Source organism: Amphiura filiformis, chromosome 11 (assembly GCF_039555335.1).
Source record: "Amphiura filiformis chromosome 11, Afil_fr2py, whole genome shotgun sequence".
Classification (NCBI taxonomy): domain Eukaryota; kingdom Metazoa; phylum Echinodermata; class Ophiuroidea; order Amphilepidida; family Amphiuridae; genus Amphiura; species Amphiura filiformis.
The window spans coordinates 5,631,839-5,657,047 of record NC_092638.1 but is presented as its reverse complement, the minus strand read 5'-3'; the positions used below and the strand labels follow the sequence as shown (position 1 = coordinate 5,657,047).

The 25,209-nt window shown below is 36.9% G+C and overlaps 2 protein-coding genes across 2 annotated transcripts in view; both read right to left on the bottom strand.

Annotated features, from left to right (window-relative positions):
- LOC140164266 (uncharacterized) overlaps positions 1-17,481 on the bottom strand; it is an 85,479-nt gene extending 67,998 nt beyond the window's left edge. The window contains 1 exon segment of the mRNA XM_072187534.1: positions 17,444-17,481. The gene's annotated coding sequence lies outside the window, so the exon portion shown is untranslated.
- A 2,151-nt stretch (positions 17,482-19,632) lies between these two features.
- Positions 19,633-24,452, bottom strand: LOC140164263 (X-box-binding protein 1-like). The gene is made up of 4 exons (XM_072187532.1): positions 24,107-24,452; positions 22,669-22,885; positions 22,152-22,285; positions 19,633-21,154 (listed from the first exon to the last, which is right to left on the bottom strand). The coding sequence occupies exons 1-4, from the start codon at positions 24,295-24,297 to the stop codon at positions 20,989-20,991; spliced, it is 708 nt and encodes a 235-aa protein (XP_072043633.1). The 5' UTR covers positions 24,298-24,452; the 3' UTR covers positions 19,633-20,988.
- Between the last annotated feature and the right edge of the window lie 757 nt (positions 24,453-25,209).

The following is a 25,209-nucleotide window of genomic DNA, read 5'->3' as shown; positions in this document are numbered from 1 at the left end:
CTAATGTAGATAGCATGTTAGGCCTGATCCATGTTGTTCATATCTGGAAGAAATCCCTCTCAGGCTATCAATATTTGATCATTAAAGCCCAAAAGGTATCAAAATCCAACCTTCTACAAATTGTTTTAAAAATCAAATAAAAAAAAATAAAAATTCAGTACTTTTGCCACAATTATAGGCCACTGAATTTTCAGTGGCCTGCTGTAAATAAATTCTGCTATGTTTCTCTGATATAGCACCTATTACTCATACTTCGTGATATAAGTGAAAATATCAAAACATTTCTGCGTCAGGCAAGAGCACATAATAGATCCGAGTTATTTATACAAATTAAATCTAGAAAGGTTAGCTGTAGCCTCAAGATACAGTATTCCTGCACTAAACTGATGGTATCATTCCTTCTACAAGACATAATTTAATGAAGGAAACTTTAAAGATACGCGGGGAAAGATTTACTGCAGATGGCTTCATATACTTTTACTTTACACTTTACTTTAATCTTTAAAAGCTTAGAGTTCATTTTAGTAATTAATCATTGCAATTTTTTCTTTTTCAGTTTTAGTTCACAATCAAATAGAATGTCCTAGAATGATTAAAACCTATCCAAATGGCGATTACTGTTATAGTATTATGAAGTTTCATTTGACCATCATGGTTTAAAGAATAAAGATCATGTTGCCTGAGTCTCTTTAATTTGCAAAATTCTCATAAAGCCTACAATTGGCTTTTCATTTTTGGAGCATTTTGAGTTGTTGTTTTTTTGTTGTTGTTAGAAATCCAGAAAAAAATCATGCAAAAAATGTATAACAACATTTGGCAAAAGATTTTCTCTTGTACATTTTGTTTTAATATACAAGTAAATATATCATATTACAAATCCTAAGAAATACCATCTATAATTATCCCAAAACTTATATTTTTATATTAAAACTGACTCTACACTTAACTGATATGACATTCAGTATTGTTATATGAGGCATATGGATATTAAAAAAGAAATTTCGCATTTGGGTTCTCATGCAAAAAACTTGGTTGTTGTTTTTTAGCCTAAAATTAAGAAAATTAAACATTGACATTCAATGTTACAATGGTATCAGGATACAGGAATGTCCTTGAAAAAGGTTGCATTAATATCTTGAAACACACTGCATATCTTAGGCCATTATAAAATTAATGTTTTGGTTCTCGCCCCTCCTCCTCAATTTCTGGGACTTGTCCCATTTTTATTTTTTAAGATTTTTCAAAAAAAATTTATAGACTTTCAAATACTTTATGAAAACTTTATACATATAAATAAGTTTATTTTAGACAACATGGATCATTTCCCTCATCAATTCATTATCCTCTGGACAAGAACCAAAACATTAATTTTATACGGTCTTAACTTGTCCAAATTTCCTCCTTCCATAAGGTGTCCTTATAAATGGCCAGTAAACAAGCCAGTAGAAAACACTTCATATCTGGGCATAAAATGTTCACAGATCGTGTCCACACATTATGCATCAGATGTAGCAAGTTATAAACTGTGCCGTTACTATGACAACTAACAATCACAATTTCCTAAAAGTGAAACAGCTTGAAGGCTTTCATCCAGTAGCCAGCAATTTACAGAGAGGAAAGCTTTATCTGCATAGGGCACAATGACAGACAAGAAAGAAGTGTCTGACAAAAGGAAAGATAAAGTACACTGCTATTTACAGATTTATTCACACGAAATTGGCACCAACATTTTTCTTCCAACGAGCCAATGAGGGAGAAAATGATGTCGTGTGTAATCACACCAAATGAATCAACATGTATGATTTAATACTACTCGCACTGGACAAGCACTGATGTCACTCTCTCGAGGAAGCCAAACACTATTTAGTCAAATCAATTATCCATTTTGAAATTTGGGGGTTTATATACTTCCTTACCTGCTCAGAAACATTTTAGCAATTTTATCGATAAAAATATCTAAAAACATCCCACAATCTTACAGTTACACTTATATTCAATGTGCATAATTGAATGACCCAATAATAGCATTATTGCATTAGCGTTTATTTGTACACCGACAACTAGACAAATTGAGGTCAGTCAGATTAGGTGAGGCAAACAATTTCATTACCCTACATAATACTAGTGTGAGAGGTTTATTAAATTGATGTGTCTTAGACACACGTCCAGAGGCAATAGTGCCTGTATTAAAGCATGCACAAACACAGCATTGGGTTCAATCTCTCCCGAGAAAGGGGGGGTCCTTCTGGTTAAAGGTGTACAGGGTGTGCCATGATTTTAGGGGTAGCTTTTTGCAATTAGATGAATGGGGCCAGGTGGCCATGGTTTTGGGGTACCTTTCAGCAATTTCAGTGTATCAATGGGTGGGTTATCAGTGGAGACCAATGTACCCACTGGGCACATTTGTGCAAAAGTGTCCAAATTTGGATGCGTTTTGTGAAAAATTGGTATACTGAAAGTCTGCATGGCACATCCCCCGCAAATCTCTTGTATGTACTAAAAAGTGCAACCCGATTGACTGCCTCACATGCTACTTTACCCAATCAAAATGCAGATTTTAGTAATGGGTGAGAGAGAGAGAGAGCTCATATTTTTCTCACAACCCAGCAAAATTTTACACCTAAAATATGTTTTGTTCATTTTATTCTAGGCAGCCGTCATCCCGGAAATGTGTGTGCCCAGCAGATACAAAAAAACGTTTTTAAAACATGTTAAACACATTCTGGTTTTATTCTAAGCTGCGGAGCAGGCGACCATAATGTTTCTCCATGAACAGCGATCTTTGGCAAGTATGAACAAAACACATGGTAGTTTGGTGGTAATCACCCAGAAATCATGAACTAGCTGTTCTGTGGGCCACACTGATGCACATTTTTTGTTTCTATAATTTTATTATGTAAAAGCTGGATACATTTAACTTCTTGGAATAAGAATGTTAATTTTAGCCATAATGTGGTTACATGTGGTAACATAGGGAATTGAACCTGGGTCACAGTGGTGAGAAGCGAGCAAGAAGATCGCTTTAACCTGTCCTCCTGAAAACACAAAACACTGTTAAATTCAGATTCTGCTCTAAAATAACTTTTAGACATATTCAACAACATTTACGCAGGTCTATATAAAATAATTTATAGTGGAATAAAATGTAAAATTCAGTTGCATTTTATATATACATATTCCCCTATTTATGCTTTTGAGGAAACAAATAACAATAGAGTGTCGACTATCTTTAAGGGAAGGTGACCTGATATATTTGAAAAATCAAATTCTTTAAAACTTATGTATATACATAAACTGTTGTCCCTTTCAAGCATTCATGCAAAAAGATCATGTAAGTGTTCATTGTAAATGCGACTAATTCTTCAGGGAATTACTGACATTTATATTTTAATACAGCGTAAAACTGGTAGTCTACAGTGTTTTTATGATAATCATCACAATTATGTAAATCAAATTATGATATCAAATGAAAGATCCTATTTTTCTCATTAACATACTGAAATTAGGAGTTCCAAGTCAGTGTATTTCCGAAGATATCATCAAAAAACTGCTCGAATTAGTCTCAAATATGGTATACCATATTTGAGACGAATTCGACAGTTTTTTGACGATTTCTCCGGAAATATACCGATTTGGAATGCGTAATTTCAATATGTTAATGAGAAAAATATGAGCGTTCACCTGATACCAAAATCAGCATTTTGATAGGGTAAAGTTGGGGATGAGGCTGTCAATCAGGTCACCCACCATTAAGTCACGATAATAGTCGAAAGTCGCGACAAAAGTAGTAACAGTCGCGACTATACATAGTTGATTTAATCATACAACACTGCTGAAAACCAACCCAATCTGCATGTATGTGTTATTTATCGGAAATGAAAGGAAAATATCCCAGGGTCTTCACTTACAGAAAAGAAAAGTGTCACTCTAGAGTAAATCGAGGGGTATCAAAAGTTTTAGAAATGCCCAGAAGTGAAAGAGCTATATCAATGAAATTTTGTCAGTGCAATCACTGGTCCTTATGTACATTATGGTCCAAAAATTGTCTCATAGGTATGTTTACTTTTTTTACAGGTGGCACCAGATGCCAATAACCTGCTGCCCCAGTTACTGCGCATAAACTGCAAGATTGAGAAAATTGAGGCAAGCAGCATTATTAAGATCCTGCCTTTGAAGGGTTGCAGTGCCTAGAAAATTGATGATGAAATGAAAGTTATCTTCGGTGGTGATTGTGATATGTCACTGTCGCTTTTTTTTTTTTTTTTTTTTATTTCATCACACATTTTCTGGGCTCTGTATCCCTTAAATGGAACTTAATCATGCTGCATACCTCAATTTTCTCCATTTTGCTGGTTATGCGGTTACATAGGCAGGTAGTCTCCTGTAAAAAAAAGTAAACATACTTATGAGACCATTTTTGCACCATAGTGTACATAAGGACCAGTGATTGCACAGACAAAATTTCATTGATATAGCTCTTTCACTTCTGGGCGATATCTAAAACTTGTTGATACCCCCTCGTATATGTTATTCTTGTCTGTACAGCAGGAATGCACCTGTGTATAAGTTGTTGTCTAGCTGATGTCTAATGTCGCATGAAGTCTAATTATGCCCAAAACTATGAAATCGTTTTTGAAATTAAGAAGAAAATCAATTTAAAACATCGGATATTAATGCCTAAAATGAAACTTTAAAATTACAAGCAAGAATGTTAAATTTGTGTAGTCCAAAAATTTGAAATTGAATTAAGGGATCTAAAATGAGCGTTTATTAACGTTTTAGACAGTATTTTTGTGGGACATGAGAGCACCTCAGACCTATCGAATTGCATTCTGAATCTGAAGCATGTCTTTCTGATATCAAATAATTTTCATTTTTGAAAATAACAATATAATACCAATTTTATGACAAATTATAAAAATTTGATATTTTTCAAATTTTTGATATATAACAGTCCTCGAAGTAAATTATATAAATCTAATGACATATTCTTAAAGTGTATGTAGCAGGAGGAAAAAGCCGACGGTCAATTGAAAATTTTGACCTTTCATATTGAAGATATGGATTTTTTCCCAAAAAGACCTAATTTTTTTTGGTGTTTTGGGAAAAAAAATCCATATCTTCAATACGAAAAGGTCAAAATTTTCAATTGATCGTCGGCTTTTCATCCCACCTACATACACTTTAAGTATAAATCATCAGATTTATAAAGTTTACTTCAAGTACTGTTAAATATCAAAAATATCAATTTTAATGATTTGCCATAAAATGTGTATTAAATTGCAATTTCAAAAAAATCAAAATTATTTGATATCAGAATGACATTCTTCAGATTCAGAATGCAATCGACATGTCTGATGTGCTCTAATGTCCCACAATAAATACTGTCCAAACGCTCATACCCCAGCCCTTAACCTGCTATTTGATACATTCTAATGATAAGTAACTTGCAATTTTATAAATTAGATTACTGGATCATATCAGAAAAACATTTTACAACATTTTTTGTAATGGAGAAACCGAACTTTTTAAACAAAAGTTAAAATGAAGATAAGTTGGAGGGCACACAACATTTCTTGAACAAACGCTCAAATCCCCCTTCACAAAAGTGCATCATGCTGCCAACATTCTTACCAAGTCATGAACATTTCAGAAATCAGAAAAATTGTGAGTAATACCGAAGTGTAAAAATATATTTCCTTCTCATCAGTATCATTCAGTAATATATTTAACCTTCATTTTACTAAAAGCTCCCTGGCTGGCCGACTGGCTCAAGTTCTTCCTGTCTGACAATCGGCAAAGTGATTACACTTTAAAAACATTAAAGGTTCAGAAACTGACAACCCTGATTTGCAGTGTTGCTTTTTGATTCTCATTGTGATGGCCAAAGTGTTTTTCAGTGTAAGGCTAAAAAAATTGTATGTCTCAAAGCCCATGGAAGTTTCAAAAACGAATGCGGAATGAGGTTGGTTTTTTTTTAAGATTTTTATTTTTTTTAAAGATATTTGTAAAACTAAATTTTGAATTAAGATGTCATTTTTGAGTGTTAAGGGGGTACTACACCCCTGCCCAATTTTGTGCCTATTTGTGCATTTTTCTCGAAAATTATAGCGCATTGGTGACAAGTAAGATGTGTATATTATAGGGGCAAGGACTACAACTACTGCACTGGAAATTTTATTTCAACACAGACAACAGTTGTGGAGTTACAGTCAAAAATGAGGAAAACCAATATTTGATCAATAAATCAATAACTACTTGCCTTGAGTTGCTGAATTTTCAGTGCAGTAGTTATATCTTACTTGTCACCAATGCAATATAATTTTTGAGAAAAATGCAAAAATAGGCACACAATTGGCCAGGGGTGTAATACCCCCTTAAAGTACAATGTACATGAGATAAAATTGTGCTTGATTTAAACAATTTTAATACAAATATTACTTGTTTTATACCTACACAATGCAAGTCATCGAATCAAGTAACTTATCTTCCAAATTTGTCTCAGAATTTCAAGATTTTACGGCAAAAACTAAAAAAAAAGGAAATAAAAAATGAATTTTCTGTTTCAGCTGACATGGACGTGCTAAAAAAGCCTAATGGGATTTCAGCAGGGGCGTAGCCAGCTTTCTTAGTTGGGGGGGGCAAAAAATATTTCAGGGCACAAACGAAAAAAAATTTGCAGTTTTATTTTTCAGAGAGACTGTGCATGTACTGTGCGTTGTGTACGCATAGCGCAAAAAAATTGTATTTTACACTATTTCACCCATGATCAGGATGAAAAGGGCTTTATTGTGACAATGTGCATGAATATGCGTAGTGCACAAAAATTGTGTATTTTACAATATTTTGGCCCATGATCAGGGTGAATTTTGGTGGAAAAGCGGCTCCTTGCCCCCTTTTTTTCTCCATTGCACTCCAGATTTTCACCTTTTATTTTTGTCAGAGGGGCACTTTTTTCTGTCATTTTTTGTCAGGGGGGTTGCCCCTCCTGCCCCCTATCAGATATGTCTGATGTGCTCTCATGTCCCATAAAAAATACTGTGCAATCATTGCTGTCCAATCCTTTAAAGAAGCCTCAGATTAGCTTTAAAATAGAACTTTGGAGTTCTCCATTTTGTAATCACAAGTATTCAAAGCATATATGTATGTATGTTGCTGCATTTCTGTAAGGCCAGAAGCCATGGGAAATCACAGCTAATGAAAGAATCTGCTGTCAGAATAACGAATAACACAAATGAGATGAAAAATTGGACTCTACTACTGATGTCAAGGCTTTCATCAATAAAACCAGAAATCTGAGCTGCCTATACACTGATTTAGAGACAAGCTCAGGCAACAAATAATTCAATGTGAAGGAATTTTCAGTATGAACATGACTAATACGAATACAATTTGACATTTTACCCAGCAAACACAAAAAATATTTTAAAACATTAAATGTGACATGATCAAGAGGAATGAGTCGGATGTCGCTATAATGTTGTTTTTGAGATATTGGCAAAAACAGTGTTCAAATTCTTTTGTTTTATTTGGTTTTCAGCCATTGATAAATTGCTCATAACTCGGCAACCAGATGTCCGATTTTGGTGGGGTTTGCATCAAAATATAGCCAGAAAATGATGTAAAAATCTTCTAATTGAAAATTGCCGACAGTGTGACTCATTCCCCTTGATCATGTCACAAATGTGTTATAAACATGTTTTGGTTTTGACAAGTTTGCTCTGTGACGTCACCACAAAATATCTTAAAATAAAATGTAAATGTCAGGTAATATTCAAAAGTCATGAAAACGTTTATGACAAAATACTACAACAACATTTTTAAAATGTTGTCAAAATGTTATTGTAGACTATTTGCTCCATTTTTTATCATACATATTTATTTAAGCTTTTAACTAGTAAGTTTGTGCATATTTGTTCATGAAAAGTTATTCCGTGAGCGAAAAGACCGTGAATCACTCAACTTCACAGATTTTCACCCAAGTCCACCCCAATGTCAAAAAGAAATGCCACATGACTGATGGGAGCCATATGTGGGGGATGTATCTGGGTATGTGTTTTTTGGTGAGAAATCCTCACATACATACTAAGAAAGACATGGAACTCCTTTGAAAAATTTCAAAAACCCTGCTACATGCTAGAAACTCTCCATGTGAACCTGTAGTGTAGTAAGCTGGGGAGGAGCGGTCAGGGGGCAGAGTGCCCCCTGATAATGAAAGAGAAAAGTGCCTGCCTAACATAAAGTGCAAGTGAAAATTGTGAAAGCAAAGGAAAAGAAAAGGTGTAGGGAGCCCATTTCCCACCAAAATTCACCCCAATCATGGACCAAAATTAGTGTAAAATACCAATTTTTTGCATGTGTATAGGTCCCAATAGAGACCTTTTTGGAAGCTTAAGATTTTACAGATTATACAGTTTCTATTTTTAAAAAAACCACGGTATCCCACCATTAAAACTGGGTCAAATTGATGAATTTTTATTTTGCCCCCCCCCCTCCCCGACGAAGAAAGGTCGCTATGCCCCTGATGTGAACTCATTTTAACGTAAAAATACTGATGTTTTTCGTTGCACAAATTTAGGTGTTTCAAAATGTAAGTTACTGGAAAGAAATATGAACAAAATTTTTGTCACAAATTCCAAAAAACAAATTGTTGAAAATATAGAACTTTATGATTATAAATAAATTAGTCTCACTGAGTAAAACAAATTGCCTCGCCGAGGTAGACAAAAAAAATTAGCTTCATCGAGGAGCTAAAAAAATGTGCTTCACCAAGGTGCTAAAAAAATTATCACAACCTCAACTACCCAGCCCTTTTATATCTAATGGTGCATCTTTAACTATTTTAATATAAAAATTTAAAAATATTCAAGTTTCCTCTTATCAAAAATGTCAATGGCATATCTAGGATGCTTGGTTAATGACTTAGATGGTAAAATAGGTAAAAGAACAGTGACCTTTAGCACAGGGGTCAAATTTCAAAAGTCTCTGATTAAAGCAAAAATCATCTTAAATTATTTAGCTTGGTCCAAGTAACAAGGAAATAGATAGTTTTACATTGCTATGGACTCAAAATGTTAACACTACAGTAGAAATTTCAATTGAATGAACACAGCCTGACATTAAGGCAGGCATTCTTGGCCGATGGCCGGGTTTTTGGTACAGGATCGAGATTTCACAAGACCAAGATTTCACTATCCGGGTAAGAGAGTTAGCATCAAGCTACCCGGGAAAAAAATTAAGTTATTTATTTTTTCCGGTTTGGGAGTAAGGTAGGGACTGAGTCCCGAATTCGAAGTCCCGCCTTGTAGCCTAGTACCGGCAAGAAATCCATGCCCGCATACCGAAATTCAAAAAAAAAAAAAAAATTGCATTGAATTTGAATGCATTTTGATATCATTAATAGAGTATGACATGAATACAAAATATCAATTTTCATATTAAAAACACAAAACATTTTTTTTTTTTTTTTTTTTTTTTAAGTCAACCATGAATGATCCTAGCATATAGAACTAGGTCCAGGGACACTACAAAGCCGAAAAAAAAAATAACTTAAAAAAAAAGTTTTTGTTTTTTTTTGCAATTTAGAATTACCGGTACCCGCCCATAAAATAAACGGGTACCAGGGCACGAAATTACCTGAAAATCCCAACCCTATTTGGGAGTATCATTCATCATGGTTGACTTACACACACACACACAAAAAAAATTTGAAATCATAAAATTGAGTAAATAGAGACTTTGCATATCTTAATATGCAAATTAATTTCCAGAAACATTCTCATATACCACCTTAAAGGTGGTATATGATATACTCCTATAAAGGTGGTATATGAGAATGTTTCTGAGAAGCATTCTTATTGTTTTTATCAATAATCCCCTGCTTGCCCCCCCCCACAATGAAAAAAGGTAAAGTAGGCCTACTTCTGAGAGTTATAATTAACCTCATATTTGGTCATTTTAACCTAAAAAAGCCCCAATTTTTGCGCACCTCGCACGCATTTATTCCAATTTTGTAACATGTCACCCCCGGGATGTCACCAGTTTAGCTTCAATATAAATGCCAAAAAATGTTGCGCGCATTTGTCAGTACCATTAACTTCTTTTGTCGCCAAAAGGTGCTGGATTCACTATACTTCAAGATAACTTTTCCAACCCCGCCCCGCCCCCATGTCAAAAAGAAATCTACGCCTCTGTTCCGGGGACACATTCCAAGACTCCCCCCATGTAGCCCAGTGCGACTTAGGTGTTGATGAGCTTACGAACCCAAAAATCATGAACAAAGCCTGTCCCCTCATTTATTATGTTTGCCCCCGTTCCCCCCCCCCCCCCCAAATGAAAATGTCTAGTACGCCACTGATTTTGTGTGATTGCAATTTGCAGGTTTGGCAAAAGGGGGGGCAAGCGGGCATTTTTTGGCAGGTCGAAAGGGGGGGTCAAGCAATTTTTGTCGGGTCGAAAGGGGGGCAAGCGATTTTTGACACAGATATTTTGGGCACTGTTTCTATAACGCCCTAAAAAGGTGTAGGAAAACATGAGGAACACATTCAAATGCAAAATTTCCTGCTCGCTACACTCGCATTATATGATAAGACAATTTTAACCTTAAGGGGGTACTACACCCCTGTGGTAAATTCGTGACTATTTTTGCATTTTTCTCAAAAATAATAACACACTGGTAACAAAGGTTATGTATATTATTGGGGCAAGGAATCCAATTACTACACTGAAATTCCAGTGACTCAAGACAAGCGGTTCAGTATTTATGATAGGAAAAGAGGTACATTCTAGCGGTACCTCTTTTCTTATCATAAATAACGAACCGCTTGTCTTGGGTCACTGAATTTCCAGTGTAGTAACTGGATTCCTTGCCCCAATAATATACATAACTTTTGTTACCACTGTGCTATTAGTTTGTGAGAAAAATGCAAAAATAGACACAAATTTATCAAGGGGTGTAGTACCCCCTTAAAAGGTTTTAAATATGGGTTCTCAAACAAGACAAAACAGAGGACACTCAAACCAAACAAAAACAACAATCACAACACAACATACATGTACATGGTGTAATGATGTGGTCTAAAAAAGCAATAACAAAAAAAAATATTAGAGGAGTAAAACAAATTAAAAGGCTTCAAGATCAAGGGTCCATTTCTTAAAATGCTTATTAAGTTTTCCCTTGCTTTCAGCAATTTTTTATTCTGTGTTTCTCTTAATTTTAACCAAATTTAAAAAAGCAACCAAATTCGGCTGGGTTTGTTGAAATTGACATCTGTGCAAATAAAATTTCAAACATAGAAAAAGAAAATTGATACAAAAATTAACTATCATGTTCGGACAAATTGGTAACACCAAACATTTAAAAACTTAGTGTGTAAAGGGGGGGGGGGGCAAAGATTTTTTGGCACATCAAAAGGGGGCAAAAGGTTTATTGGCATGTCAAAAAAAAAATGGGGAGGGGCAAAGATTTTTGGCATGGCCAAAGGGAGGGGGGGCAAGCGATTTTTGGCAGACCACTTTGAGAATCATCACATAATTATTGCACAGCCCTAACTAAGCCCGGGCCCTAGGCGGTGGAGTTTCGCAACTACTATTCAATTGCATGGTGAATTGGGTTACATGACAGGGTGAGTCTGGGTGACATGTATTTTCAACGTCATTTGCCTATACGATGATACACCCCGGTGATGCACACCCCAAAAAAATTAAAAAATCATCGTATAATATAGGTATAAAAGGCGAAAATCAAATTGGTCATCAAACCACATCATTTCCTATCAAAGCTCTTGAGTAAAGAAAGCCAAAACTGAAAACCGTTTTGTCATAGCACTTTCCATTCAGTCATAACACAAAGATAAATTATATAAAATTGGGTCAAGTGAAGTATAAATTTGTATTGTATTTTTGGACCAATTTGACCAGGCAGTGGCCGCATTGCATTCTCTAAATTCAGTAAATTTTCATCGTCAACAGTGTAATGCACATATCAAATGCAACCCCGGCCCCTGGGGACCCGGGGATGGTCCGGGATTTGACATCATGTGACCCGGGATTTGACTAAAAATGTACCTGGGGGGAGCCGGTGTTGGCCAGCACTGGTATAAGAATTGACATCAGCCAAAACCCCGGGAAATTGGGCTGGGACTTTACCCGGGGAGGGCCGGGATTATGTCGTAACTTACACGGGGTTTCCAACCAGTAAAATGGGCCGTGAACATGACCGTGGTTTGATAGTACGGATGCCCGCATTTATGGGCCGGAGAATCCCGCACTTGGCCGTACTTCAGCCGTGGATGTAGGCCCCTATATAAATAATCCACTGAGTCGCCACATTAATGTTACTGTTCATAATTCATTCCAAAAACAAAGTCTTGGCTGTTGTGTCCAAATTTTGCAGTAGACCATGTATCTGCTATTTAGCGGGGCTCTAAAGTTAGCATGGTTAACCAGACCACACTGGCGTCTGGATATGCATACGAGAGCCTGCTATACGCTTATCTATGCCAAATGTATTGGTTTTTATTTTCTGCGCTAGTGACAAGAATCTAGGTAGCCTAATTTCGTTTATCGTTTTTAGATGTTCCTTAACAAGCTGAGTAACTGACGTATTTGAACATACATGCAGGCCTATATCCCGGGGGGGGGTCACTCTCACACAAAAGTGCCTCCAACCCGCGTCCGAACACCTCTGAAATGCACCCTTAATGTCGAATTTTCACATAACCAAATTGCACCCCTTAATGGCGAAACACATGCAAAATCCTACCCTAAATGGCGTAGCACATGCAAAACCATACCCTAAATGGCGTCAACTTGGAAATATCTATATTGATACCCTAAGTGGCGTAAACAGGGAAATGAGCTAATTTGATACCCAAGGTGTCTTTTTGATGTTGCAGACATATAGATACTGAAGAAAACATGCACAAAAGTAACAAGAATCAATTAAAAAAAGGTGATTTTTATCAAATTAGTGCAAACTCACTCAAACAATAATATTACTAACCCTAAACGTCTAAGGATTTGGCTGAAAAAGGACCCCTAAATGACGATGCCTTTTGAAAAAAATACCCCTTTTTCATAAATACGTCGACGCTGCTGTGTGGTGAAAAACATACCCTTTTAGACGTTTTTCTTGGACACGGGTGTGTAGCAAGTCAAGTAGTGAGTGACCCCCGGGCCTATATTTGAAGCGTTTGAATCCACCCAGCATGTCCAGAGCTCGGCAGTCCATAGCTGCCGAATTTTGAGCCCGCATGACAAGATTGCCGCGATATTAAAACCATATTAAGATCCAGGCCTATGATGCACAGGGCGGGAACTTGGGCCGGGAATACCGGGGTTTGCATCGGATGTTACGCCCGGGGCGGGAGTGGTTGAGAGTTTTGCCCGGTGGGTCCGGGACTGGCCAGGTGTTTACCCGGGACTTAAACTTTTAAACCCAAAATCCACGGCCCACGACCCGGCCATCCCCGGGTCCCCAGGGACAGGGGTTGCATTTGATATGTGCATTTAAGGGATTATTTTGAAATTTTAAAACGCTTGAAATATCACAAACAAATAGGCCTATGTTGATAAATAATATAAATACAAGCTAAAACCATTGGGGTTCGATAATGAACCCCACAAAACTAACCGAGTATATTGGAAAATGACATACGGCCGGGCGGTTTCACAAGTTGCCGGCTCGATCATGTCATCCGCCACCTGAATTTGACTGACTAGCAAATGTGTTAACTAAGGTTTGCCTGTTATACCTGTGTATAATAGATCCCTGAGTGACAGATGCATGGATGGATGTGGTAAAGACTTACATGGCGGATCGAATCCATGGGTCACACCGACACCGCCTGGCTAATAATTATTTGGTGCAGAAGGGACACTAAAATGAATACACGGATCGATACACGTGAATTGCTATGCACGATTTTGATATCAGACGAAAATCTTCTGATACGGGTTAGAAAATGATGAATATCTCCCGTCATGATTTTTTTCTCAAGAAACCAGATTTGGTCTCATAAACTTGGAAATACGTGTTGAACAGATATGATAGTCGCTAGAATGCGCTTTGAAAATTGGCCGTGCGCTTTGAACTCAAAATTTGACCATTTTATATTGCGTTGGTCGTGTTATGGACTACAGCGTGCAGTACAGCTGCACTCACTGTAGGGCCAGAGCCAAAAATGGTCATCACTCAACCTAAAATTTAGAAATTGTCACAGGAGTGAATTTCTCCTCTGGTTTAATGGGCTACTAACCAAAGATTATGAATCAGCAAAAAAAAAAGAAAAATTTGCTCGTCAATTTTCGGAATGCAAGCAATAAAATACACACGTAGCGCCCTCTCGGTGTGGCGGGACGGAATTGTTAAATTTGATGTTACTACATATTTAAAAAATATATGTTTTTTTTGTTTATGGTATTATAATGGTCTTCTGTATAGACAATTTCAGCACTAAAAAAAAATTTCAGTGGACTTTGCAAAAATAAAGAAATAAATTAAAATATGTGTAAAATTCCGTCCCGCCACATTTTGAGGTGATTTTTTTACGTTCCGGAAGGGACGAAAAAAAAAATTTTTAGTCAAAACTTTCCAAAATATCAACTATTATGGAAATAAACATTCCTGAGTACAAAAAAATTGAATTCATCAACTTTGCTAGACTCAGAGCCATTTTAACTTCTTTTATTTCAGGCCTTTTGTGGTAGGATGCCAGCAATAATTCTATTTTCAGGGTCTATGGTGTAAAACATGGCCCCGCCACATTTTGAGATGATCTTTTTAAGTTCAGGAAGGGATGAAAAATTTCTTTCTCAGTCAATATTTTGCTATAATTTTTTATTGGAAGTGAAAGAAAAGACAATTTTGTCAGTTTTAAAGTGAATCAATTGTTTTTTTTCTTGATTTTGACATGGTGGACAAAATTCCGTCCCGCCACATTCCGTCCCGCCACATTGACATGATTTTTAAAATTGATGAACGTGATTACTATAAAGAGGGGGTAAATTTCATAATTCCTTCCATAACAAAAGAAGGATAGTTGAAGTTAATACCAATGTTAGAAACAAATGTTTTATTCCAGTACTTTTGATAAAAATTCAACAAATGTACTGTGTTCACAAATACATGAAGTTTATCATTCCGTCCCGCCACATCAATGAATTTGTGTTACCGTGGCAACATGTTGATTCTTTAGACTATTTTTCTTGTGTGTGAATGTAGTCTGTAACTTACTTGTTTATATTAAGAACATGAAGAATCCATAAAATAAACAGTCACAGAGCTACAATTTAAAAGGCCTATCAAAATTCCGTCCCGCCACAAACGGGAATTTTGGCTCTGGCCCTGTAGGCAGTATAAAAGTCGATGACCATTGACCTCAATGGGGTATACAAGCTTAATCACGCACAACCAAGATCGATTACCCGGCTATTGTGAGTAGCCTTAGTTATGTCCCTCGACTAATTATTAGTTTAAAAGAGCTTTAAAGGTTTGAACCAAATGGCTAATCGTGGCTGTGGATTTAACCTACCATGGCGATTCCTGCCATGAAGATATAGGGTCGATGACACTGTGTGGGTGAGGGCAGATGACCAGGCCGATGACACACATTCGATGGGTGTACTGTTAGTTCCAATAATTGGTGCATTCATCACCATATTCACATGTACATAGTCAGGGGCGTAACCAGACCTGACCTTCCGGGGCAAGACTGAAAAATGTCCCAATTTTTGATCAAAAGTATTTATGTGCGAGCGATAGCTCCCTTGCCTCGAAGCGTTAAACGGGTGGGGACGGGTCCAGGGACCCGCCATAGGGCCCCTGGTGGGGTCCAGGGGCAAAGCTTGCCCCCCTCCTCCCCACTGGTTACGCCACTGTACATAGTCGTGGAGTGGACTTTTCGCTGCTCATAAAAATCACTCAAAAATCATCTTTTTAAATATTTCTTTGGACAAAAGCTGATGCGTAGAATAACTTGAGCAATCACAGATGACATACTGTAATACATCAGTGACACAGGTTTCTAAGGCCAATGAAAGTCAATTCCTTGTTTCCCGTTACACAATTTTTCATGACTGTGTAGGTGACCATTTCATTTTTCATTATTCATTATTTCATACCATTTCATTATTGCATCTGCCACACTTGTAAACCAATAAATACCCATGTAGTATGTGATAAATCACAGTTTGTAGTTTACAGATGTAGTTTACAACCACATGAAGGTGATTGTACAACTATTATCAAAAGGTTCATAATATTTTTTACGGGATGAGATCAGAGCAGATCAAAAAGTGCGGGACAGAGAAGTGAGTAGGTATTCATTATTAATTCATTATTAACCATATACCATGCTCCTACTGCAAAGAAAATCCCTGAAAATCAACAGAAAGAGATTTATGATATATTTAAAAGCACAATTATTTATTGGTACATGTTAAAGTTTGTTAGAAATCAACATTGTATTCACGATAATGAAATATTTGGCCAGCAATTGGTTTTGAGCGGAGTAGGGTAACGGGAAACAAGGAATCGACTTTCATTAGCCTAAAGTGAGTATTTTATTTTTACTAGATATACTAACATGACTAATGATAATGCAAACTTGTCAAAATAAAACCCTGGAGGCACCCTAAGGGGCGGGGGTATCTACAACTTGAGAATAAGTCCTCAAACGTCCTCAAAACTGCTGCTCATAAAAATCACTCATTCACTGTCAGGGCCGTAGCAAGCGGGGCGGCCGGGGATGCCATGGCCGCCCCACTTTTTGTGAAATTTGTTATGTTTTTCTTTATATCCTTATTTCAATTTGGGCATAAATTTGTATTTTGGCTGCCCCACATTTGTGATGGCCGCCCCACATTTTTTAACCTTGCTACGGCCCTGCGTGAAACTGTACTACTAAGTACTATAAAGACCCAATAATTGCATTTCATGATTTGCAGCAATTAGAACAACCACGACCGAGAGAGAATGGCATTTCGGGGCATTTATTAACACATACGGCACCATCACAACAATAGCCCGAGGTACTCACACCTCTGTACTACGATTTCCACTGGCCTTCTCCGCCTTACTGTGAGGAAGGAGCAACGTATACTAAATGCAGAAAACCTTAGACGAGCGCGTATTGTAAGGATACATCGCGTATATACTGCGTTGCACGCACTTGTCTCTGATTGGCTGCTAAGGCGATATATTGTTGCTGAGTGGAAATTTATGAATGAACTGTGCGCCGTACGCGTTGTTAGCGCCGAATTTGCAACATCACGGTAGTCGCGCTCGTAAAAGGTTTGCTGCATTTTAGTATAGTCGTAGGGCCATGATGTGTCGGGCTACCATCACAAATGATCAGGGGTACGACATCGATGTCATGCATGCATGGACAGTAATTATCATTAATTAACATTATGGGAAATGTTTTGTTTACAAAATACGTACCTGGCATGTTGTCAGTCCTGCATCAACTTTGAGCAAGCGCAAGCAAATCCCTGCAGCAACATACATTCAAGGCTCAATGCACTTTTAATATAGGGATGGGCGTTATCATAATTATGCTGCATTACGGTACATCGAATCCCAATAGCCTAGTTGAGTTGCTCTATGAAGAAGGACATGGGGGCTGGCATTTTCTTCGGAAGAGTGGGGGTCCCAAAAATACAGGGGGGGTCATAGAATTTTCAGACCAAAAATAGGGGGTTATAATTTTTGTAACACTCAAAATATTATTAAGGGCTGGTGACTCAAAATTTTCGCCCGCTCGCAGTGCTCGCATTCTTTGACTTGACAATCGAAATGTGCGCACAATCTATGCAAAAATTTTACGCCCTCCGCGCACCTTCTTTAATTTTATACCCCCACCCCCTCCCTCCCTTCCACCTACACAGACTTAAGACAAACTATTCATTGCGATGCCGGAACTGACAAAGGCAAGGAGTGCACAGAGCGAAGAAACTGGGAGTGCATTAAAATTTTTATTGTAAAGATTCTATGACCCCCCAGTATATTCATGACCCCGCCCCCTTCCGAAGAAAATGACAGCCCCTATATTCCAAACTAGGGCACTATTTGACCATTTACTTAAAAAAGTAGTTTTCCTATAATTATTAGCACATGATTAGTGGAACCAGTTTTTTGGCATGATCCTTAGGCCTACTTGGCCTACACCAAGGGGCGTAGCCAGCTTTCTTGGTCGGGGGGGGGGGCCAAAATAACATTTTTGGGGCACAGACGAAAAAAATTGCAGTTGCATCATACAATACATATTAGAGACTGTTATTTTTTTTTGAAATTCGAGTATAATCCCACCCCCCAATTGTGAAAATTTTTCACCTAAAAAACGGGTGGGACTATACTCGGACCAATACGGTAATAGCCATAAATGAAAGTTTTGACAATAATGAAATTTGCCCAAATAATGATGAAATCATGACCTCATATTTCACTGAAAAAAAAGTGACGGGAAACTAATCATTTCATTTCATTAGCCTTATGTAGGCATGTCAAGGACTTTTTGGTGAATTATCAAAATGGTCCGCCACTAAAAATCGCCCCTCCCCCTTTGGGCATTAGTGCAAAAAAAACACCCCTCCCCTTTGACACGCCAAAAAAAACCTTTGCCACCTCCTTTTAGCGTGCAAAAACATTTGCCTCCCCCTTTACACTTGCAAGATTTGTGTGAATCCAGATTAAAAACCTTGCATATTTGAACGTTTTCCTACATCACCGTTTTAGGGCGTGGAATTGAGAAACGGTGCCCTAACTTCTATGCCAAGGTTCTTTATAGAACTTAAACATTGCTTACGGTACTGACGGATACAAAAAGGGTCCAAGTTGCACTTTTTCCCCATGTAAATGTCAGATTGTGTGAGCTGGTATTGCAGAATATTATTGCCCAGCACTATAAAGAAAAGTGGTGGCAGTGTATTCACTTATTATTTTAAGACAGAGGGTGCCTTTTAGCGAATGGGTTCCGTTATTCGTTGAGCCAGTTTCTTCTTTCTACCTCCCCAAACGTGTGCCAAAAATAAGACCGATAAGATAATTGACCATTTTGGATTTATGCAAATTAAGCAGTTCCATTCGGCGTATATATATATATACGAAAATATACTTGGACGTTCCTAGGCTTTTGCCGTTTTTTTCTGATTTTGCAGGATGCATATGTACGCCCACCCACGTTTTTGACATCTTTTGTCAAGTAGTGCATTAGAAAATCCCTAATCCCGACCGTGGGTAATATGTGGTAGTTTCCTATCCTAGGCTATTGCTTCTGTAAATTTTTCTCTGCTGCTTGACCCCTGGGTTTGACCCTAGCCATTCCAGGATATTGTAAAAAGTTGGGCCTATACGGAACTTAACCCTATCATGGCTGGTTTAAATTTTAACAATGTGTGGAGATCATTCCATTGCTTGAACCGTCGTTCGAGTCAAGCAATTCTGTATCTTTGACAATCAAACTAGAACGGGACAAAGTATAGAAAAGGCATAAAAACTAGATGCTAGTAAATAGATACAAAATCTTGGAAAAGATTAACAGACCGGTTCGTTTTGTAAGAATATCAGAAGTAAAAAATGTAGGACGTACTGAATCTTCTAACTCTTCATTTAAAAGAAATCACACAACAAAATTATTGAATTATACCCTCTATAATATATCCATGAAGATATTTATTTTTAGTTTACCAGACAAATACCCACAATAGTTACAACTACATGATATTGTATTTACAAATTTGCAACAGACTCAAATACTCCAGAATAGGACACCAACAAGGTGCACGCTTAACACGATGTTTAAAACCCCATACTTTTTACCAGATTTAGTATACATTAGTCTATTCTGGTTAAAATCCATATCCCTATGGAATACATGACATTAATCTCCCATATAAGGGGTGTTGATTCAATTAGAGTTAACCATTCAGGTAACCCCATTTAAAATTCACACAACCTATCTATCTGGAAGAGCAAGGTCATGTAGGGAGTGTGTGGATTTCAACTGGAATAACCCATTATATTCTGATTTTAAACACTCTGTTACTTGTCAAATAATCGTAACATATTACATAGTTACCTCTGTACAATATATTAATAAAATAACTCTGAATGAAATCTTGGATTCTCTGCATTTACAATTTTTAATCCATGTACAAAGCCAGCACAGTAAGCATGTTTGAACTCTGGAATTTACTTAGTATAGTTACTGCTTTTTATCTTGCATGTAAACTAATTAAATTTTACACATTTGTATAAAAGCAGTGCCAACACAATTAGGCAAGGTAAAACTCTTGTTCTGTGCATCATACTTAAATTTCAATTTGCATAGCACTGCTGGCAATGTACATGGGCCCTGCCAAGGTGACGATTATTGAAGATATAAGATGAAACTGACTGAACTTTTAAGTAAATAAAACAAGACATCTCATCCAAGATGGATTAAATCTTGATCATTTTGAACAACACTTTCAACTTAAAATTTCAAGGCAGAACAAAGTCTTTATATCAGTCTGAAAATATACATCAAGGTCAGCTTTCAGCTAGCTAACACAAGTCCTCCAGGGATGGGAATAGTTCCGTAAATGATTCTTCCCACGTTCCATCCCCAAGCCCTGGCGACATTGACACATCGTCGCTGAACGGTGACTTTGGCATATCTCCAAATGCAGAGTCTCCACCAGAGCTATCGCTCCTTCCGCTGTCGCTCTTGGCATCGCAGTTATTCAGATCAAGTGACAGTAAGTCCGCAAGGTCACAGTCAAAGCTACCTTCCGTCGTATCCATAAGACTTGGTACCAAATCGGTGGTGTCCAAGGTTTGGATTTGAATTTCTGGGGTTAACAGCACATCGTTATCAGTGTCCCTTTTCACTAGAGTGTTCGTTAATCCTGTTGCAAATTTGTTGACATTATTACATGTTGTGATAACATTGAGAGTCTGTTTGGCTAACTCAGAGGGTTTCTTCACATACTCATGGTCAAATTTGATCAGTTCTTTGAGGGATTCCAGTTCTTCTGCTGTGGGCCCCACCACGGTGGCATCGACCTCCTGTCCGAGTTGGATTCGGGAAGTGCCATTTGTGGTAGTTCCATTTTGAGACTTGATGGCAATTTGCTCTTCGAGACCATCGAGGAGTCCAAGCAACACATCAGACTGCAAAGAATCAAACGGAATAAAAATTCATCATTAATTATCTTTCATCAACTTGCATTTTTTCACTCAAACGTTAAACTTTTCAGTGCAATTTAAATTGATCAAAAACTAAACACAAAGTATTCAGCATTAGCATTGTACCTTTGTAATTAAATTGCAATACCTTCAATTATCCATCACGCATCTTATTTGGCAAAGAAATTTAAACAGCTGCTTCTGCTTATTTTATTTCGGAGCAATGATTACAAAAATGAATGAATAGGAAAGAGTTGAGCATTTAAAATTGATTTACAGTAGAAACTTGTCAACACAAACTCTGTTCAAAGTTCTGATAACAGAAAGTAAGTTTGAAGATTTGGTTTATACATTAGCACACTGATAACACAAACTAAAATTATCAGCTTGTCAATTTTGTGTTAACAAGTTTCCACTGTACAAATATTTTTGACTGGGGTAGCTCTTAACCCAAGCCCTCATAAGATGACATTAGGGACGCACCATTTGATACTCGGGGGGGGGGGGGCAGGACAATGGGGTTGGGGAAGAATTTTTTTTTTTTAATTTCATGCATTATACACTGTTAGGTGGGGAAAGTTTTTTTTTTTAGTGTTGGTGGGGAAAGTTGGGTTTTTTTGCTCATGTAGTGGGTGAAGTTTTTTTTTTGAAAACTTCCTACCCCCACCCTGAGAATCTAATGGTGCGTCCCTTAGCGATCGCTTGCAAACCCTCTGATCACTGAAGTCATGTAACTGCCCTCTCCTGGTATGAACCATGGGGCAAATCCACTGATTGTCAAGTCCATTGACTGCCATTAGAGCCCGCCCACCATGTTTCACTGGCCTGTTGAGTACACCTCAGAGAGGGTAGGTCATGATCTAAGTAACTATTTTATTGAAGACTTGTGTCACTCATATCTAGGCTCAGAAGTGGAGCTGGGGAGAAGAGATTACAAATTACAATGACTTATAGTTGCACAAACAAAAACATATATATTTACCTCATAGTCATTAGAAGCGTTAGGTATGTTGAGAGGGCCCAAACCTGTCCCTGCTGCGGAGGGGCATCGAGTGCTGCAGACTCATGTGATTTGGACTCTTTCTTCACACTTGTAACGGTTCCTACTTTGGTCATCTGTAAAGACAAGAAAATAACAAAACAATTACAAACTCAGTCAATTTACTTTGATACTTAAACCATGTATTGTATGTTCATGATACATAACAGTATCTCAATTTTCAAAGTATACATTGGTCAAAAGAACATAACAAAAAATATTGTACACAAATTATATTCACTGAAATTTTTAAAAAAAATTGAGAAATAACACCACTGATAAATTTACATTTTAATAATAAAGTTAGACTTCGATGAAATGAAAACAATAATTGCTACATCATATCCGTTTGAGTCATATCACTCATGTGTTAGGAAATCCAGGGAACCATTCATCTCAGACTATAAATAGGAATGAAGAAATTAATATAAATTTGTATCTAAACACAAGGCATGCCTACCTGTGTTGCTTGGATTTCAGTTTCATCCATTCCCAGCCTTCTTTTCAGCTCAATGTTTTCTTCAACCAGGAGGGCATTCTGATGTTTTATTTCCCGATTTTCTTGCTGTACTCTTTTGGTCTTTTCTTCAAGTGCTGCAAGTCTATCTTCCAAGCCATCCATGTAAGTTTTCTTGCGATCTCGAGCTGTCTGTGCTGCTACCCTATTTTTCAGTTTTCTGCAAATGGAAAAAAATTCAGAAACCATCCATCAATGAACACATTTATGCCAGATTCTACCACAAAGACCTCAAAATGTATTGGGAAGCATACTTCTTTTAACTAGAATTTGTCAGTGGACAAAGTTCAGAAGTGCAATTTTTACTGGATTACAAAAATAAGGCATTAGGCCAAGTAAAATAAAAAACATGTTTCACGTCCGGTTTTTGAAAAAAAAAGGAAGAGGGGCTTTTTATTTTTTTATCACAAAATCAGTGTAAATACCCATAATTAGAGCTGTTTAGCGTATGCAATAATGCCTGGAAAAAGGAGGAGGCCTCTTTTTATTTGTTGTTCTGAGAGATAGGCCCCCTCTAACTATCACAAAACCTTGTAAAAGTGTTTTTTGTTTATTAGCAAAGCTATAGAAAGCATCTCTACTTCATAGACATATTTTTTGAAAAGTTATAATTGAATTTCAAAAAATAAAAATAAAATTGAAAAACCTCAAAAAAGGAAGCGGGAGGGGACGTGAAACATGTTTATTTTTTTATTTGGCCTTATATCTTCAAGTTCAATTAAAAATGTTTAAAAATAATATTACAAACACATCCTGCGATTTTAATTCATAATTGTTCATATAAAAACTACAAAATTACTGTATGTTTGTATGTACTTGAAACATACTCGTAATTGAATACCAGGTATAGTCCACTGCATTTGAGGTCAAATTTATGAGCTTGGTTGCCAAAATGGAGGTTAACCAACCATGCAAATGACAATGAGAATATTATGACTTGAAAAGGGAAACCAAAAGGACAAGGTGAGGGTCAATGAACAATAAGCCATACAGCCATGAATCAATAGGGGGTGTGGTTGTTATTTCATGTATTTATACAATGGGCATGATGGGTGTGTACCAAAACACTTCCACCACTATTCTGCTCCTGTCCATTTTTTTTTTTTTCCAAATTTAAACTTGTCTTATTCAACGCTATAAGTTAAAGTAATAGATAAATTTGATACACTGACTGCAGTCCATATTCAATTTGTGTATCGATCATCCCAACTTTGAGCCATGCATTTTTATGAAACATATGTCAGAGTGCAATTGTCACTTTCCACTTCCTCAATATGATCTTGTCTTGTTTCATAGTATTGTACATAAATCTGAAGTTCTGTTATCAACATAATAAAAGTTGAAAATATATCCTCTTGATGATATTTAAGAAGAAACCAACCTTCTCATAAGTTTTTCCTCTGGTGATAAGTGTGTCAGCCGCTGTCGTTTTCTCGGTGGAGCCGGTGCGTCCAGATACGCCGGTTTGGTATCTACTGATGTTGTAGTAACCGGCATTGCTATAGCTGTTAGTGGACGCTTCCCGGGCTGCGTTCTTGCAAGAGATGTAATGTAAATCTTTGTTGGAGCCATTATGGACTTCTAAAGATTGAAATCTTGCTTTTCCTTCACACTAAAATGGTGACAGCCACTTTTCCAGGCTAATTTTGCGTGTTTTTGCTCGCGTATCTTCGTACTACATTGCGTTTGTTTTCCTGATCAGCTGAAAAATATACCACGTAGCATGGTTGCCAGTTTAATGTTACCTCATGACACTAGTAGTCACTTACGCAAATGTACAAAAGCATTTATTTGCTTTTTCACTTATGAATTTTACCTTAAATTTAGGTCATAAAAATATTCAAAAAGGTAAAGAATTTGTATTCAAATCCACATTAATATATTTTCACCCTATCAGTATGTGTATGAAGTGATAAGAGAACAAAATGAAGCTAGCACACAGAATTTTGCCAACGGTATTTTGATTCTGAAAACAATTCATAACAATCAATTTAGTCCGACACTACAACTTGGCAACACATTTTTACGTCAATGTGAATAAATGGGAGTCGTGGCTTTATGTGATTGGTTGACTAAATTGGACACTACGTCACTTTGTCAGGAATTGATTGGTTGAAAAGATTAAAGGGACATGTTTTACGTAAATGAGATTTTATTTACGATTTATTAGTTGGCATGGCTGATGCAACCGAAGCATGATGAAAGGCATCCCAGGGTTTTCATCAGAAATACTAATTGCCTGTTTTGTCGAGAAAAGAACATGGGAGAGAAAATTCGAGAAAATTCGTATTTTTAGCCATCGTTTATCTGCTGCACATCAATTATTAAAGCATCATCTGAGGGTTAAAGGATCTGGAATGAGCGTTTTGAGCGTTTCGCGGGGCGTTTCGACAGTTTTTTGTGGGACATGAGAGCACATCAGACATATCGAATTGCATTCTGAATACGAAGAATGTCTTTCTGATATCAAATAATTTTAATTTT